The 15627-nt window shown below is 42.2% G+C and overlaps 1 protein-coding gene across 1 annotated transcript; it reads left to right on the plus strand.

Moving 5' to 3' along the window:
- Positions 1-9991: 9991 nt before the first annotated feature.
- Positions 9992-14507, plus strand: LOC124674407 (phosphatidylinositol glycan anchor biosynthesis class U protein-like). Its single transcript, XM_047210456.1, has 14 exons — positions 9992-10312; positions 10405-10452; positions 10792-10852; positions 10980-11012; positions 11299-11423; positions 11877-12011; positions 12459-12535; positions 12621-12868; positions 13167-13223; positions 13301-13469; positions 13585-13642; positions 13724-13809; positions 13879-13935; positions 14111-14507. Exons 1-14 carry the CDS (start codon positions 10180-10182, stop codon positions 14183-14185), a joined length of 1362 nt encoding a protein of 453 aa, XP_047066412.1. The 5' UTR covers positions 9992-10179; the 3' UTR covers positions 14186-14507.
- The last annotated feature ends 1120 nt before the right edge of the window (positions 14508-15627 follow it).

Here is a 15627-nt window from a genome sequence, read left to right on the forward strand (position 1 = left end):
CAAGATGCGGGGACAGGAGTCTCCGTTCCGGCACCCTGCCGGAGCGGGGAAGTGCCCCCGGAAGGCTTCTCCATCGACACCGCTGCCATCTCCACCGCCATCTTCATCACCGCTGCTGCTCCCATGAGGAGGGAGTAGTTCTCCATCGAGGCTCGGGGCTGTGCCGGTAGCTATGTGGTTCATCTCTCTCCTATGTACTTCAATACAATAATCTCATGAGCTGCCTTACATGATTGAGATTCATATGATGATGCTTGTAATCTAGATGTCACTATGCTAGTCAAGTGAGTTTTACTTATGTGATCTCCGGAGACTCCTTGTCCCACGAGTGTAAAGGTGACGAGTGTGTGCACCGTGTGGGTCTCTTAGGCTATATTTCACAGAATACTTATTCACTGTTGAATGGCATAGTGAGGTGCTTATTTATATCTCTTTATGATTGCAATGTGTTTTGTATCACAATTTATCTATGTGCTACTCTAGCAATGTTATTAAAGTAGTTTATTCCTCCTGCACGTGTGTAAAGGTGACAGTGTGTGCACCGTGTTAGTACTTGGTTTATGCTATGATCATGATCTCTTGTAGATTGCGAAGTTAACTATTGCTATGATAATATTGATGTGATCTATTCCTCCTACATATGCATGAAGGTGACGAGTGTGCATGCTATGTTAGTACTTGGTTTAGTCTTTTGATCTATCTTACACTAAAGGTTACTAAAATATGAGCATTATTGTGGAGCTTGTTAACTCCGGCATTGAGGGTTCGTGTAATCCTACGCAATGTGTTCATCATCCAACAAGAGTGTAGAGTATGCATTTATCCGTTACTGTTATGTGATCAATGTTGAGAGTGTCCACTAGTGAAAGTCTAATCCCTAGGCCTTGTTCCTAAATATCGCTATCGCTTGCTTGTTTCTTGTTTTCTTTGCGTTACTATCTGCTGCGTTACTACTTGCTTGTTCTACTGTCTCGGGCAAAGCACTTTTCCGGTGCCGTTGCTACTACTTATTCATACCACTCGTATTTCACTATCTCTTCGCCGAACTAGTGCACCTATTAGGTGTGTTGGGGACACAAGAGACTTCTTGCTTTGTGGTTGCGGGGTTGCATGAGAGAGATATCTTTGACCTCTTCCTCCCCGAGATCGATAAACCTTGGGTAATCCACTTAAGGGAAACTTGCTTGCTGTTCTACAAACCTCTCGCTCTTGGAGGCCCAACACCGTCTACAAGAATAGAAGCTCCCGTAGACATCAAGCACTTTTACGGCGCCGTTGCCGGGGAGGAAAGGTAAAAGGCTCTCATACTCCGGTCCCGAGTAATGAGTACTTTTACGTCGCCGTCGTGTGTGTGCTCGAAGCTATTTCCTTTAGATCCTGCAATTGCATCTTTTTGTTTCTTGTTTACACTAGTTTGGCATAATGGACAACAATGAGCTTCTTATTCTATTTCCTGATTTAAAACATGGATTGTTTGATGCGAAAATTAAAAAACCTATGAAATCTTATTTGCATGCTTGGTAGTAATATTAGTATGAACGCTTTGAACACCATTGTTGATAATAATATAGAAAGTTCTAAGCTTGGGGAAGCTGGTTTTCATGATCTTTTTAGTCCCCCAAGCATTGAGGAGAAAATTTTCTTTGATGATACTTTGCCTCCTATTTATGATTATAATGATAGTGGTCTTTTGGTACAACCTACTATGGAGAGTAAATTTTGTTGTGATTATACTATGCCTCCTACACTTTATGAGAATAATAATGATAGCTACTTTGTTGAATTTGCTCCCACTACAACTAATAAAATTGATTATGCCTATGTGGAGAGTAATAATTGTATGCATGAGACTCATGATAAGAATGCTTTATGTGATAGTTATATTGTTGAGTTTGCTCATGATGCTACTGAAAGTTATTATGAGAGAGGAAAATATGGTTGTAGAAATTTTCATGTTACTAAAACACCTCTCTATGTGCTGAAATTTTTGAAGCTATACTTGTTTTATCTTCCTATGCTTGTTACTTTGCTCTTCATGAACTTGTTTATTTACAAGATTCCTATGCATAGGAAGCATGTTAGACTTAAATATGTTTTGAATTTGCCTCTTGATGCTCTCTTTTGCTTCAAATACTATTTCTTGCGAGTGCATCATTAAAGCTACTTGAGCCCATCTTAACGGCTATAAAGAAAGAACTTCTTGGGAGATAACCCATGTGATATTTTGCTACAGTACTTTGTTTTATATTTGTGTCTTGGAAGTTGTTTACTACTGTAGCAACCTCTCCTTATATTAGTTTTATGTTTTGTTGTGCCAAGTAAAGTCTTTGATAGTAAAGTAAGTACTAGATTTGGATTACTTGCGCAGTTCCAGATTTCTTTGCTTGTCACGAATCTGGGTCTACCTCCCTGTAGGTAGCTCAGAAAATTAAGCCAATTTACGTGCATGATACTCGGATATGTACGCAACTTTCATTAAATTTGAGCATTTTCATTTGAGCAAGTCTGGTGGCCTAATAAAATCCATCTTTACGGACTGTTCTGTTTTGACAGATTCTGCCTTTTATTTTGCATTGCCTCTTTTGCTATGTTGGATGAATTTCTTTGATCCATTAATGTCCAGTAGCTTTATGCAATGTCCAGAAGTATTAAGAATGATTGTGTCACCTCTGAACATGTGAATTTTTATTATGCACTAACCCTCTAATGAGTTGTTTCGAGTTTGGTGTGGAGGAAGTTTTCAAGGATCAAGAGAGGAGTATGATGCAATAAGATCAAGGAGAGTGAAAGCTCTAAGCTTGGGGATGCCCGGTGGTTCACCCCTGCATATTATAAGAAGACTCAAGCGTCTAAGCTTGGGGATGCCCAAGGCATCCCCTTCTTCATCGACAACATTATCGAGTTCCTCCCCCGAAACTATATTTTTATTCCGTCACATCTTATGCACTTTGCTTGGAGCGTCGGTTTGTTTTTGTTTTTTGTTTTGTTTGAATAAAATGGATCCTAGCATTCACTTTGTGGGAGAGAGACACGCTCCGCTGTAGCATATGGACAATTATGTCCTTAGGCTCTACTCATAGTATTCATGGCGAAGTTTCTTCTTTGTTAAATTGTTATATGGTTGGAATTGGAAAATACTACATGTAGTAACTCTAAAATGTCTTGGATAATTTGATACTTGGCAATTGTTGTGCTCATGTTTAAGCTCTTGCATCATATACTTTGCACCCATTAATGAAGAAACACTTAGAGCTTGCTAATTTGGTTTGCATATTTGGTTTCTCTAGAGCCTAGATAACATCTAGTATTGAGTTTTGAACAACAAGGAAGACGGTGTAGAGTCTTATAATGTTTACAATATGTCTTTTATGTGAGTTTTGCTGCACCGTTCATCCTTGTGTTTGTTTCAAATAACCTTGCTAGCCTAAACCTTGTATCGAGAGGGAATACTTCTCATGCATCCAAAATCCTTGAGCCAACCACTATGCCATTTGTGTCCACCATACCTACCTACTACATGGTATTTATCCGCCATTCCAAAGTAAATTGCTTGAGTGCTACCTTTAAAATTCCATCATTCACCTTTGCAATATATAGCTCATGGGACAAATAGCTTAAAAACTATTGTGGTATTGAATATGTACTTATGCACTTTATCTCTTATTAAGTTGCTTGTTGTGCGATAACCATGCTTACGGGGACGCCATCAACTATTCTTTGTTGAATATCATGTGAGTTGCTATGCATGTCCGTCTTGTCCGAAGTAAGAGAGATCTACCACCTTTATGGTTGGAGCATGCATATTGTTAGAGAAGAACTTTGGGCCGCTAACTAAAGCCATGATTCATGGTGGAAGTTTCGATCTTGGACATATATCCTCAATCTCATATGAGAATAACAATTGTTGTCACATGCTTATGCATTAAAGAGGAGTCCATTATCTGTTGTCCATGTTGTCCCGGTATGGATGTCTAAGTTGAGAATAATCAAAAGCGAGAAATCCAAAATGCGAGCTTTCTCCTTAGACCTTTGTACGGGCGGCATGGAGGTACCCCATTGTGACACTTGGTTAAAACATGTGCATTGCAAAGATCCGGTAGTCCAAGCTAATTAGGACAAGGTGCGGGCACTATTAGTATACTATGCATGAGACTTGCAACTTGTAAGATATAACTTTCATAACTCATATGCTTTATTACTACCGTTGACAAAATTGTTTCATGTTTTCAAAATAAAAGCTCTAGCACAAATATAGCAATCGATGCTTTCCTCTTTGAAGGACCATTCTTTTTACTTTTATGTTGAGTCAGTTCACCTATCTCTCTCCACCTCAAGAAGCAAACACTTGTGTGAACTGTGCATTGATTCCTACATACTTGCATATTGTACTTGTTATATTACTCTATGTTGACAATTATCCATGAGATATACATGTTACAAGTTGAAAGCAACCGCTGAAACTTAATCTTCCTTTGTGTTGCTTCAATGCCTTTACTTTGATTTATTGCTTTATGAGTTAACTCTTATGCAAGACTTATTAATACTTGTCTTGAAGTACTATTCATGAAAAGTCTTTGCTTTATGATTCACATGTTTACTCATATCATTACCATTGTTTTGATCGCTGCATCCACTACATATGTTTACAAATAGTATGATCAAGGTTATGATGGCATATCACTTCAGAAATTATCTTTGTTATCGTTTTACCTCGCTCGGGACGAGCAGAACTAAGCTTGGGGATGCTTGATACGTCTCCGACGTATCGATAATTTCTTATGTTCTATGCCATATTATTGATGATACCTACATGTTTTATGCACACTTTATGTCATATTCGTGCATTTTCCGGAACTAACCTATTAACAAGATGCCGAAGTGCCGGTTCCGTTTTTCTGCTTGTTTTTGGTTTCGAAATCCTAGTAACGAAATATTCTCGGAATTGGACGAAACGAAGACCCGGGTTCCTATTTTCACCGGAAGCATCCGGAACACCCGAGAGCCGCGGAGGGGGCCCTGTGGGCCCCAGATGATAGGGTGGCGCGGCCTGGGCCCTGGCCGCGCCAGCCTATGGTGTGGCCACCCCTTTGACCCTCCCGCGCCGCCTCTTCGCCTATATAATGCCTCCGTCGCGAAACCCCTGATGCGAAGAACCACGATACGGAAAACCTTCCAGAGCCGCCGCCATCGCGAAGCCAAGATGCGGGGACGGAGTCTCTGTTCCGGCACCCTGCCGGAGCGGGGAAGTGCCCCGGAAGGCTTCTCCATCGACACCGCTGCCATCTCCACCGCCATCTTCATCACCGCTGCTGCTCCCATGAGGAGGGAGTAGTTCTCCATCGAGGCTCGGGGCTGTACCGGTAGCTATGTGGTTCATATCTCTCCTATGTACTTCAATACAATAATCTCATGAGCTGCCTTACATGATTGAGATTCATATGATGATGCTTGTAATCTAGATGTCACTATGCTAGTCAAGTGAGTTTTACTTATGTGATCTCCGGAGACTCCTTGTCCCACGAGTGTAAAGGTGACAGTGTGTGCACCGTGTGGGTCTCTTAGGCTATATTTCACAGAATACTTATTCGCTGTTGAATGGCATAGTGAGGTGCTTATTTATATCTCTTTATGATTGCAATGTGTTTTGTATCACAATTTATCTATGTGCTACTCTAGCAATGTTATTAAAGTAGTTTATTCCTCCTGCACGTGTGTAAAGGTGACGGTGTGTGCACCGTGTTAGTACTTGGTTTATGCTATGATCATGATCTCTTGTAGATTGCGAAGTTAACTATTGCTATGATAATATTGATGTGATCTATTCCTCCTACATATGCATGAAGGTGACGAGTGTGCATGCTATGTTAGTACTTGGTTTAGTCTTTTGATCTATCTTACACTAAAGGTTACTAAAATATGAGCATTATTGTGGAGCTTGTTAACTCCGGCATTGAGGGTTCGTGTAATCCTACGCAATGTGTTCATCATCCAACAAGAGTGTAGAGTATGCATTTATCCGTTGCGTTATGTGATCAATGTTGAGAGTGTCCACTAGTGAAAGTCTAATCCCTAGGCCTTGTTCCTAAATACTTGCTATCGTTGCTTGTTTCTTGTTTTTCTTGCGTTACTACTGCTGCGTTACTACTGCTTGTTTACTTGTCCTGGGCAAAGCACTTTTACGAGTGCCGTTGCTACTACTTATTCATACCACCTGTATTTCACTATCTCTTCGCCGAACTAGTGCACCTATTAGGTGTGTTGGGGACACAAGAGACTTCTTGCTTTGTGGTTGCAGGGTTGCATGAGAGGGATATCTTTGACCTCTTCCTCCCTGAGATCGATAAACCTTGGGTAATCCACTTAAGGGAAACTTGCTGCTGTTCTACAAACCTCTGCTCTTGGAGGCCCAACACTGTCTACAAGAATAGAAGCTCCCGTAGACATCAAGAAGCATCATCAAAATTATAAGAAAAATTTTCAGATCTAGCAGAAGTACCAGCATGTGAAGCTTGTGGTGGTGAAACAAGTTTATCTATCACAGATGGTGAATCAAGAGCAGCAGAGGTACTCAGAGTTGTTCCTTTTCTTGTAGTGGATGGTAATATGGCGACTTTAGTATCGCGAGGTTTACCCATGATGGAGAATTTGCAGCAAACAATATCAATCCAAGTGAACTTGCAAATAAAGCTATGCTCCCGACAACGGTGCCGGAAAATAGTCTTGATGACCCACAAGTATAGGGGATCGCAACGAGTCTTCGAGGGAAGTAAAATCCAATTTATTGATTCGACACAAGGGGAGCCAAAGAATATTTGTAAGCCTTAACAGCGGAGTTGTCAATTCAGCTGCACTGGAAACAGACTTGCTCGCAAGAGTTTATCGATAGTAACGGTTTTATAGAAGTAGCGAGTGGTGAAATATCGAGCAGCAGTGTAACAAAGACAGCAGTAGTGATTATAGTAAACAGCGAGATTAAAATACTGTAGGCACATGGATGGATGAACGGGCGTTGCATGGATGAGAGAAACTCATGTAACAATCAAGGTAGGGCATTTGCAGATAGTAATAAAACGGTATCCAAGTACTAATCAATCAATAGGCATGTGTTCCATATTTAGTCGTACGTGCTCGCAATGAGAAACTTGCACAACATCTTTTGTCCTACCAGCCGGTGGCAGCCGAGCCTCTAGGGAATCTACTGGAAATTAAGGTACTCCTTTTAATAGAGCACCGGAGCAAAGCATTAACACTCCGTGAACACATGTGATCCTCATATCACCGCCTTCCCCTTCGGTTGTCTCAATTTCTGTCACTTTGGGGCCTCGGGTTCCGGACGACAATACGTGTATACAACTTGCAGGTAAGATCATAAAGCAATGAATATCATCATGAATTGATAACATGTTCAGATCTGAGATGATGACACTCGGGCCCTAGTGACAAGCATTAAGCATAACAAGTTGCAACAATATCATAAAAGTACCAATTACGGACACTAGGCACTATGCCCTAACAATCTTATGTTATTACATGACCAATCTCATCCAATCCCTACCATCCCCTTCAGCCTACAGCAGGGGAATTACTCACACATGGATGGGGGAAACATGGCTGGTCGATGGAGAGGCGTCGGTGGTGATGATGGCGATGATCTCCTCCAATTCCCCGTCCCGGCAGAGTGCCAGAACGGAGTTTCTGGTCCCGAGACGGAGTTTCGCGATGGTGGCGGCGTTCTGGATGTCTTCTGGCGATTTCGTCTAACCCCCGTGCGTTTTTAGGCCGAAGGCGTTAAGTAGTCCAGAGGAGGGCGTCGGAGGCCGGCCGAGGGGGCCTCACCATAGGGTGGCGCCCCCCCCTTCTAGGCTGCGCCGGCCCATGGTGTGGGGGCCGTGGCCCCCCCTGGCCTGCCCTTCTGGCTCCGTGAATCTTCTGGAAAAATAATCCCTTGGGCATTAATTCCGGGGATTTTCCTGAAAGTTGAATTTCTGCACAAAAACGAGACACCAGGGCAATTCTGCTGAAAACAGCGTTAGTCCGTGTTAGTTGTATCCAAAATACACAAATTAGAGGCAAAACAATAGCAAAAGTGTTCGGGAAAGTAGATACGTTTTGGACGTATCACCTGACGCAGCACACCAGTTCACCATCAAGTCTCGGGTGATTTGCTTATATTTACGGTTGCACCTAATTCAGGGTCGGCCCTCTAAGGGAATGAAACTTGACAAGATATTCACCATGTTCTGTAGAAATCTAAATGCTAAGTAAATACATGCTGCCCTTGGAAACGCTTGTCAAATATAAGTTCACACACATACTTGAGCTTGCCCTGTTGCTGCATAAAGTATTAGACTTTCTCTCATTGAGAGCATTCACTTCTTGCACTTTATTTTATTGCAAACTACACACCCAAAATATCAAATCACTGCACCTTTTTTATTGTTTTACTTATCAAACTTACTAACCAATACCTTCAAATCTTCGTTGGTTCGACAGTCTTTATTACTGAAAAGTACTACAATTGATCTCCTGTACTCGGGAGCCATAAAAAAATTGATCTAAATCTAAAGAAAGTCGACGCCACAAAAACCTATATACCAAATTTCGGCTCTGGGATGCTCACCGGAGCCTATTGCCATGGCGGTGGCGCGAACAGCGATAGTAAACTTTCCTCTACCACTTTGCCACCATGCGCCACTCCTCCGCCTTCTCCGCTTTGCGTCGGCTCGTCTCCGACACGAGCCCAAGGATGGTGGGGAGGTGATGATCGTTGACGAAGTCACTGTGCGGGACGTCGGTTGCGTCCTCGAGCGTGGGGAGGATCCGCACGAGCGCGTTCTCGACGTAGTCACCGGGAGCAAAACAGGGCGCGTCCTTGACCTCCATCTTCACCGACTATGGTGGCGCGCAGGAAGTTGACGCAGAGGAGGCGGAGGAAGCAACACAGGTGGCGGGGCGACGGAAGAAGCTCCACTCCCGCCGGTTGAACACGGGCGGCGGCATCATCCCGTACTTCGTGTACCGGTACGGGCCGCGGAGGCGTGCCGTGTCTGACCGCTTCTTTGCGGCCTCCGATTTCTTGCCAGCGCCTTGCCCGCTCGAGGTTCCGCCGCGGCCAATCTGGCCACCCCCGCAACCGCTCAGCCGTGTCCGGACAACATGGCATCACGTGGAGCTTGGATTTGCCGGCGGTGCGGTCAATTTAGGTCGCCGACGTTGGAATGCGAGTGGTCAATGCGGCGGAGTGGCAGCAGAAGTGTCAGTGTGGTGTGAGGGTTTCGGTCTGCTTAACGTGATCAAATCTTAAGTTGTTTGATTTACGATAAATGGAAAAGTTTAAATATTTGGAACTTAGTTGTTAAACCTCATGGTTTGTACTTCGATTTTCTCGGTGAGCCGCCCATTTTTTGTTGAGAAAATATGAATGCGAATATAGCGTTTTTGCTCTTAGGTGTATGTGCTTATTTTATTTAAAATACATTTTAAAGATATTCACAAATGTTAATTTTTTAAAAAGAATTTGGGCGTACATCTTCACGTCCTACGTTATACAAAGTCATTTTAAGAAAAAATGATTTCTTTTATGTGCCGCGTGTGAAAAAAAGACAAAATTTGGTGTGAAAATAAGGCTTTTTCCGGGGATTTTTTTTTACCTTTCTACACAAGCCACGCAAAATATCATTCTTTTTAACAAATCTTTAAGCGAGCACAATGTAGAGAAATAAGGGTAAAAAAGATTCCGAAATTTTGATTTTTTTTAGGTCAAGGGAGCATACAATAGTGCATTTCCGTCAGGTTTAAAATTTAGAGAATTGCACGACAGAGTTTGTATGGGCTCTCGATCGTGGTGGTCCGTGGCGTATTTGCTGGAGCCTGAAGCTAGCTTTGAAGGCCCATCCTCCCGTCCTCGTCGTCGTCGTACGCTGGATCCGCTCGTCGCTCGCCGTCCGCCGGCACGCCCAGCCGCCTGTGCAGGCACTGCTTCCCTCCCCTTCCCTCTCCGGCTCTCCCCCACGGTTGCCGGACCTCGCCGTCCGCCCGGCGAGCTTGTTGGGCTGTGTAGGCGATGGGCCTGACCACGGGAGCGTCTTCCCCTGCCGGCCACTAGCAAGCGAATCAGCCCACTGGCCTAGAACTGCTCCGGTCACTGCCGAGAAGACGGGGCTGCTCAGATCGGCGGCGATGGCGATCCGGCACTACTGGTCGATGGCCGCGGCGGCCGTCGGGTTCCGCCTCGTCCTGGTGCTCTTCGGCGGGGACCTCCACCTTTCCTCCCGCCCGGAGGTCTCCACCCCCCTCACATCCCTCCGCCGCCGTAAGCAACTGCGCACTCGCATCCCTTCCTCCCCTGCAAACCCCAGCCCCCCATGTGATGTCGCCGTAATTGGACCTCTGTGTATGTTGCAGTGGCAGAAGGATACTGGCTGAAGCAGGCGTCCATGTCCCCCTATTCCGGTAGGTTGCGCACTTCCCCTCCTTGCTCGCTTTGCTAACTTTGAGCACTTCGCATAGCGAACACACGTTTGAGGCCGCGATAGTGGTATTCGAGGTGGTATTATTAGGTAGTGTAGAGCAATTTCCACACGCTTGACTGGGTTCCTTCTGACTACTGATAATCGCCATTAAGTACTAAACTACTGATAACTTGTAATTGCTGGAATATGATATGGCTCCTACTTAGCATCAGATGCCCAGATTTTTGTTGCAATTACATTTCATGGCTTAGCAGTGACATTTTGTTACAGTATGAACCTGCAAGGGATGATCCACCCTGATGAACAATCTGTCTTTCAGGTTCCATGTATCATGGTTCTCCTTTGCTGCTATCGGTTCTTGGCCCATTAACCAGCAAAAGGTAATTGGTCCCTTCATCTTGATGCTTCTGTGATCATTTCTTCGATGCTACTGCTGTTGCAATATCTCTTCCTTCGATCAGATCGTCATTTGAAATGTTACCATTCTAATGCTCCATGGTGTCACAGGTCAGGTGGACACCACGCCCACATATATTGCAGGTAAATAAGTTGGCATATGCCTTTTCATTGGAACCAGTATCTGTTTGTCTAAGATTGAAAGCTTGTTCATGTATACCTGATTTTCATAGAAGAAAAAACAGTTCAAATAAGCTTTGCTTTATCATTCGAACAGAAGAAAATGTGACCTTAAATATTAAAAACAGTTCAAATAGGTTTTGCTTTATCATTCGAACCGAAGAAAATGTGACCTTAAATATTTTCCATGACCTATGCATGTTGTTGGCAGTCATGTGATTTATCTTAAACTCATGAATGCACCACACAGTTTGGTTTTTGTGGCTGTAGATTTTATAGCTGCTATGCTCATCCGATCAACTGGGCGCACACTCCAAATAGCACGCGGCAAAAGCTTGAAGTCCCTTGACCTCGCAAAATCAGTAAACGATCCAGGTAAGTCATGCCAGTTGACTGTGCTTTATTGAATCTTGAGAACTAAATTTGCTTTTTGCTTGCCACCTACTTGTTTTAGCAACTACTACACATAGCTCCATGCCTCCTCCCAGCATGGAAGATTTGAATTTTTGATTCTGGTAACATACAAGCAACTTCGAGATATTTTGTTCATAAATGTAATCCTTCTGAACTCTGATATTTTCCGAAAGAAGGAATCCCACTTTGGTGACTTTTCTGTTACAAGGAATATAAAAAGTATTATTGATTTGCATCATGGAATTTAAATTGTATAGTCATTTCTTCCCTGATAGTACCATTTTTTTTTTGAGAGGCCAACAACCTAGTCTGGAAAGGTGTGAATGAAACACCATGTTTGTTTTGATCAGATGCTGCTTGTGATTGCTTAGTACTTGTTATATTGCTACTTATCATTTTTATTGATACTTGCAGTGAATGCAAGTGCGGGAGATACTGCTTCTCTAATATATTTGTGGAACCCTTGGACAATAATCACCTGTGTGGGTTCATGTACGTCACCAATCGAGAATTTAATGGTTGTGGTAATGATATATGGAGCATGTTCCCGTAAGTGAAACTCTCTATGTTCCCTCTCTGTTTACTAATGCCTAGTTAATATCTCTTACTTCCTCTGTCCCAATAGATATAGTGCCATCATTTTCCATGCTTTAACTTTGACAACTAATTTGACCAACAAAACATATGTTACTTGTTATAAAAATTATATCATTAGAATCCTTATGCAATTACGCATTTGATGATATAACTTGTGCTTGTGTGACATACAAATTGATGGTCAAACTTAGACCTCGAAAAAGGGCGCCACCTATATTGGGACAGATGGAGTATATTACTTAAACTAGTTGTTTTATTTCATTTTGCTTTACTTTCTTGGCCTTTTATTCAGCAAATCTTCAGTTGGTCAAATTTTCCTCGAAGATGGTATATTGATGTTCGAGCAACCTAGAATTGCCCAAGTCTGATGCTAGTTAAAATATCCTTACAATTTTTTAGGTCTCGCGCCACTCGCTGCCTTTGGTTATGTTATGGCAACACACCTTTCTCTTTATCCTGCAATCCTCATTTTACCGGTATGTGCCACAACCATTTTGTTTTTCAATGTTCACACTTGTGTGTCATTTATCTGCACTGCTGATCTAACTATATGTTTTTCAGGTTACTCTTTTACTGGGTTATGGCCCAGATACTCCTCCAGCCAAAGTTTTTCTTCAAAAAGGATTAAGTGCCAGTGAAGTTGACATTTCGGATCTTGGAAAAAGTACTAGCCAAAGAGGTTTTGGACAAATCTCATGGAAACCAGTACTCCACTTCATGTTGTGGGTGTTTATCTGGTCATGTTATGTGCTGGTATTGAACAGCATTATTCTAAATAAAGCGGGTGGCCTTCAGGAGATGTTTGAAAAGTAAGATGCCTGACCATTTATTTGACCATCAAATTCATGTTAGTGTGCGTAGTAGTTTCTGTTAAAACGTTCTCTGTTCAAGATGGATTCTAAGGGAGAAATGAATATATCACTTGATTATGAATTCAATGTTGAATATTTGCATACTCCAATCAGCATTTTCTCGCATTCTCTCCGTTTCTCCCACATGCAGGCTTTGTTATTGAGCCTCATTCTGTCAAAGTTGTCTTGGTTAGGAATTGACTGGGTTTTATCTGCTACCATATGCCTAGTATTGACTCCTGCCATGTTTCTGCAGGACATATGGTTTTATCCTTACAGTGAAGGATTTATCACCAAATATTGGCGTGTTATGGTAAGTCTTGTTAAAACAAGTATAACAATAACCCAGGTATAATTTGACTAATCTCATCCGTTTGGGAATTAATGCAGGTATTTCTTTGCCGAAGTCTTCGACTTCTTCAGAAGCTTCTTCCTTATAGTCTTTAATATGAACATTATCTTTATGGTCTTGCCGTTGGCAATCCGTTTAAAGCATCGACCGTGCTTCCTCGCCTTTGTTTACACAGCAATTGTCGCCATGTTGAAGTCTTATCCCTCGGTGAGTACATTTTACATGATATTTCTGATGTACCGGTACCAAAGGTTAATGCTATAATTCCTTATTTCATGTTTTGCTCTCTGTTCTTATACCTAAATCCATGCATTTCTTCAAGGCTGGAGATTCAGCTCTATATCTAGGACTTCTGGGCTTATTTGCCAATGAATTAGCAGGTAGCTAAAATTCTGTACCAGTTACTTTAAATTGCTGTCTAATATTATATGAAGTTAATGTTATATCTTTCCATGTCGCAGAGATGCAATTCACCTTCTTCTTGTTTTTCGGATATATCGGAGTCTCACTCCTGAGCCCTGTCATGCACAACCTATGGATCTGGAGGGTATCTTTCTCCCTCCTTCCTTCCCTCGCCACATCTAGCGTACCGCTACTAACATGGCAATGCTTGCAGGGTACTGGTAATGCAAATTTCTACTTTGCTACTGGCTTGGCTTATACCTGCCTTCAGGTAGCTATCCCTTGTGAGCATATACATTCAGCGTTCCAGTCCTGGAAATCGATCTACTTCCAACAAACATCTCAGCTTTAATATTTGTGTTTTCTGACTTTTTTTTACTTGCCCAAACATCATGCATGTCCCCTTTACATCTATATTTGAATTATTGTTTGTCATTCTTTTGCAGACCGTGTTGGTCGTAGAGACTGTAAGTTCGATGATAAAGCATGACAGGAAACTAAGGCTACTGATAAAAACTTAACTGCATTCCTCAGAAGTTCAACAACGCAGATGCTTTCCTTGCTGGTTCACTAAGACGCGAAGTTGCGGATGGTTGATTATTCTGGGATTTTGGGTAGATTAGTTGCAGGTCCTGATTAGTTGATAATGTTCCACATCATGTTGTACTATACCTCCCACATTTGTAAATTATATGGGCCACAGTTTCTTAACCAAGATTAGAGAGAATCTAGGTTTCTTCCTCAACTATAGCTCCCGTACTGAGTTCCTCTATGGATCCTGTGATTACTGCTTTATCTGATCGGACATGGTGGAATTAATCATTGGTATAATCTGTGCCATCAGTTCAGGTTAAAACGAAATTAACATAACATGAGCCGTCTTTCATCCTGGTAAACGGAGGTGATTGTCATTCACACATTGCAGTTTATTACTCCCCGTATGTACTGCATACCTTTGTTCAGAACTTGGCACATAACATTTGATCTGTAAATTGTTTTCCTTGGGCATGTATTTTAATTTGAGTTAGCAGTACTTGCTATATTCAAGTTTTTTCTAGTCACTGTTGTATGTTACTCAGGTTATGTTTTTCTACATATACTTCAGTTTTGTGTGTGTTACTTATGTCTGGTTCGTTGGCAAATGATTGAAAGCATTTGGATCTGTACTTCAAATGTCTGGTTGGTTGGTAAATGGTTGAAAGCATTTGGATCTGTGTATAGTCTGATCCTGTGGCATCTGAATTTGTGTGTTTGAGCACTCTTTCTCTTGTCTTGCGTAGTACTAGCTTAATGCTTATCATACCTTGAAAGAAATATGTGAACTGTTGATCTAAAAAGAAGCCTATGAACTCAAATCTCTTGGAAATCTCACCGGGTGTGCAGAGGAGTTGTTGTCGTGCAGGTCACATCCAATCCATCCCCTTTCTCCGTGGGCACGTGCAGCTAGCATCCACCCATCCAATCCATGATTGATTCTCTTCGTCTCGTCGCCCTCCGGCGACACATGTTCCCAGTTAACCCCATGCGCCATGGATGCCTACGTTCAACCCCCTCGTCACGCCTGCCTCTCTATTCGAAGTTCCAAGTTCTAGATCGTCTCCTGTACTGTCGACGTGTGTCCGATTCATCTTCATCTGCTGCATGGATCGGTCCGTACACGTGCACAAGGCCCTGCTTCTGGTAGCTTAGCTTTTTTTTTGTCTGCCGGTATTTTCAGAATCTCGCCTTATTCGGCTTATCACTGAGAAAACTTTTTGTGTAACGAAATTTGTTGACAATTATATAATTTACTTAATTTAAAAAATATATATATAAATTTGGATAAATTGATAAATTGGTTGGATAAATCTTGAACGGTATTATAACTGGTATGTTCGAAAACATGTATTTCTTCACACCGCGAAAAATAAAAACATAGACGAAACGTCCATTGTTTAACATTTTTTTCGAAATAAAGGTTCTA

The sequence above is a fragment of the Lolium rigidum genome, chromosome 7 (genome assembly GCF_022539505.1).
Source record: "Lolium rigidum isolate FL_2022 chromosome 7, APGP_CSIRO_Lrig_0.1, whole genome shotgun sequence".
In the NCBI taxonomy this organism is placed as follows: Eukaryota; Viridiplantae; Streptophyta; class Magnoliopsida; order Poales; family Poaceae; genus Lolium; species Lolium rigidum.

Excerpts from the sequence above, each read along its gene's own strand:
- LOC124674407 (XM_047210456.1), top strand. The coding sequence starts at position 10,180 with ATGGCGATCCGGCACTACTGGTCGATGGCCGCGGCGGCCGTCGGGTTC. Across the intron at positions 10,313-10,404 it reads CCTCACATCCCTCCGCCGCC|TGGCAGAAGGATACTGGCTG; the intron begins GTAAGCAACTGC and ends TGTATGTTGCAG. Across the intron at positions 12,012-12,458 it reads GATATATGGAGCATGTTCCC|GTCTCGCGCCACTCGCTGCC; the intron begins GTAAGTGAAACT and ends ACAATTTTTTAG.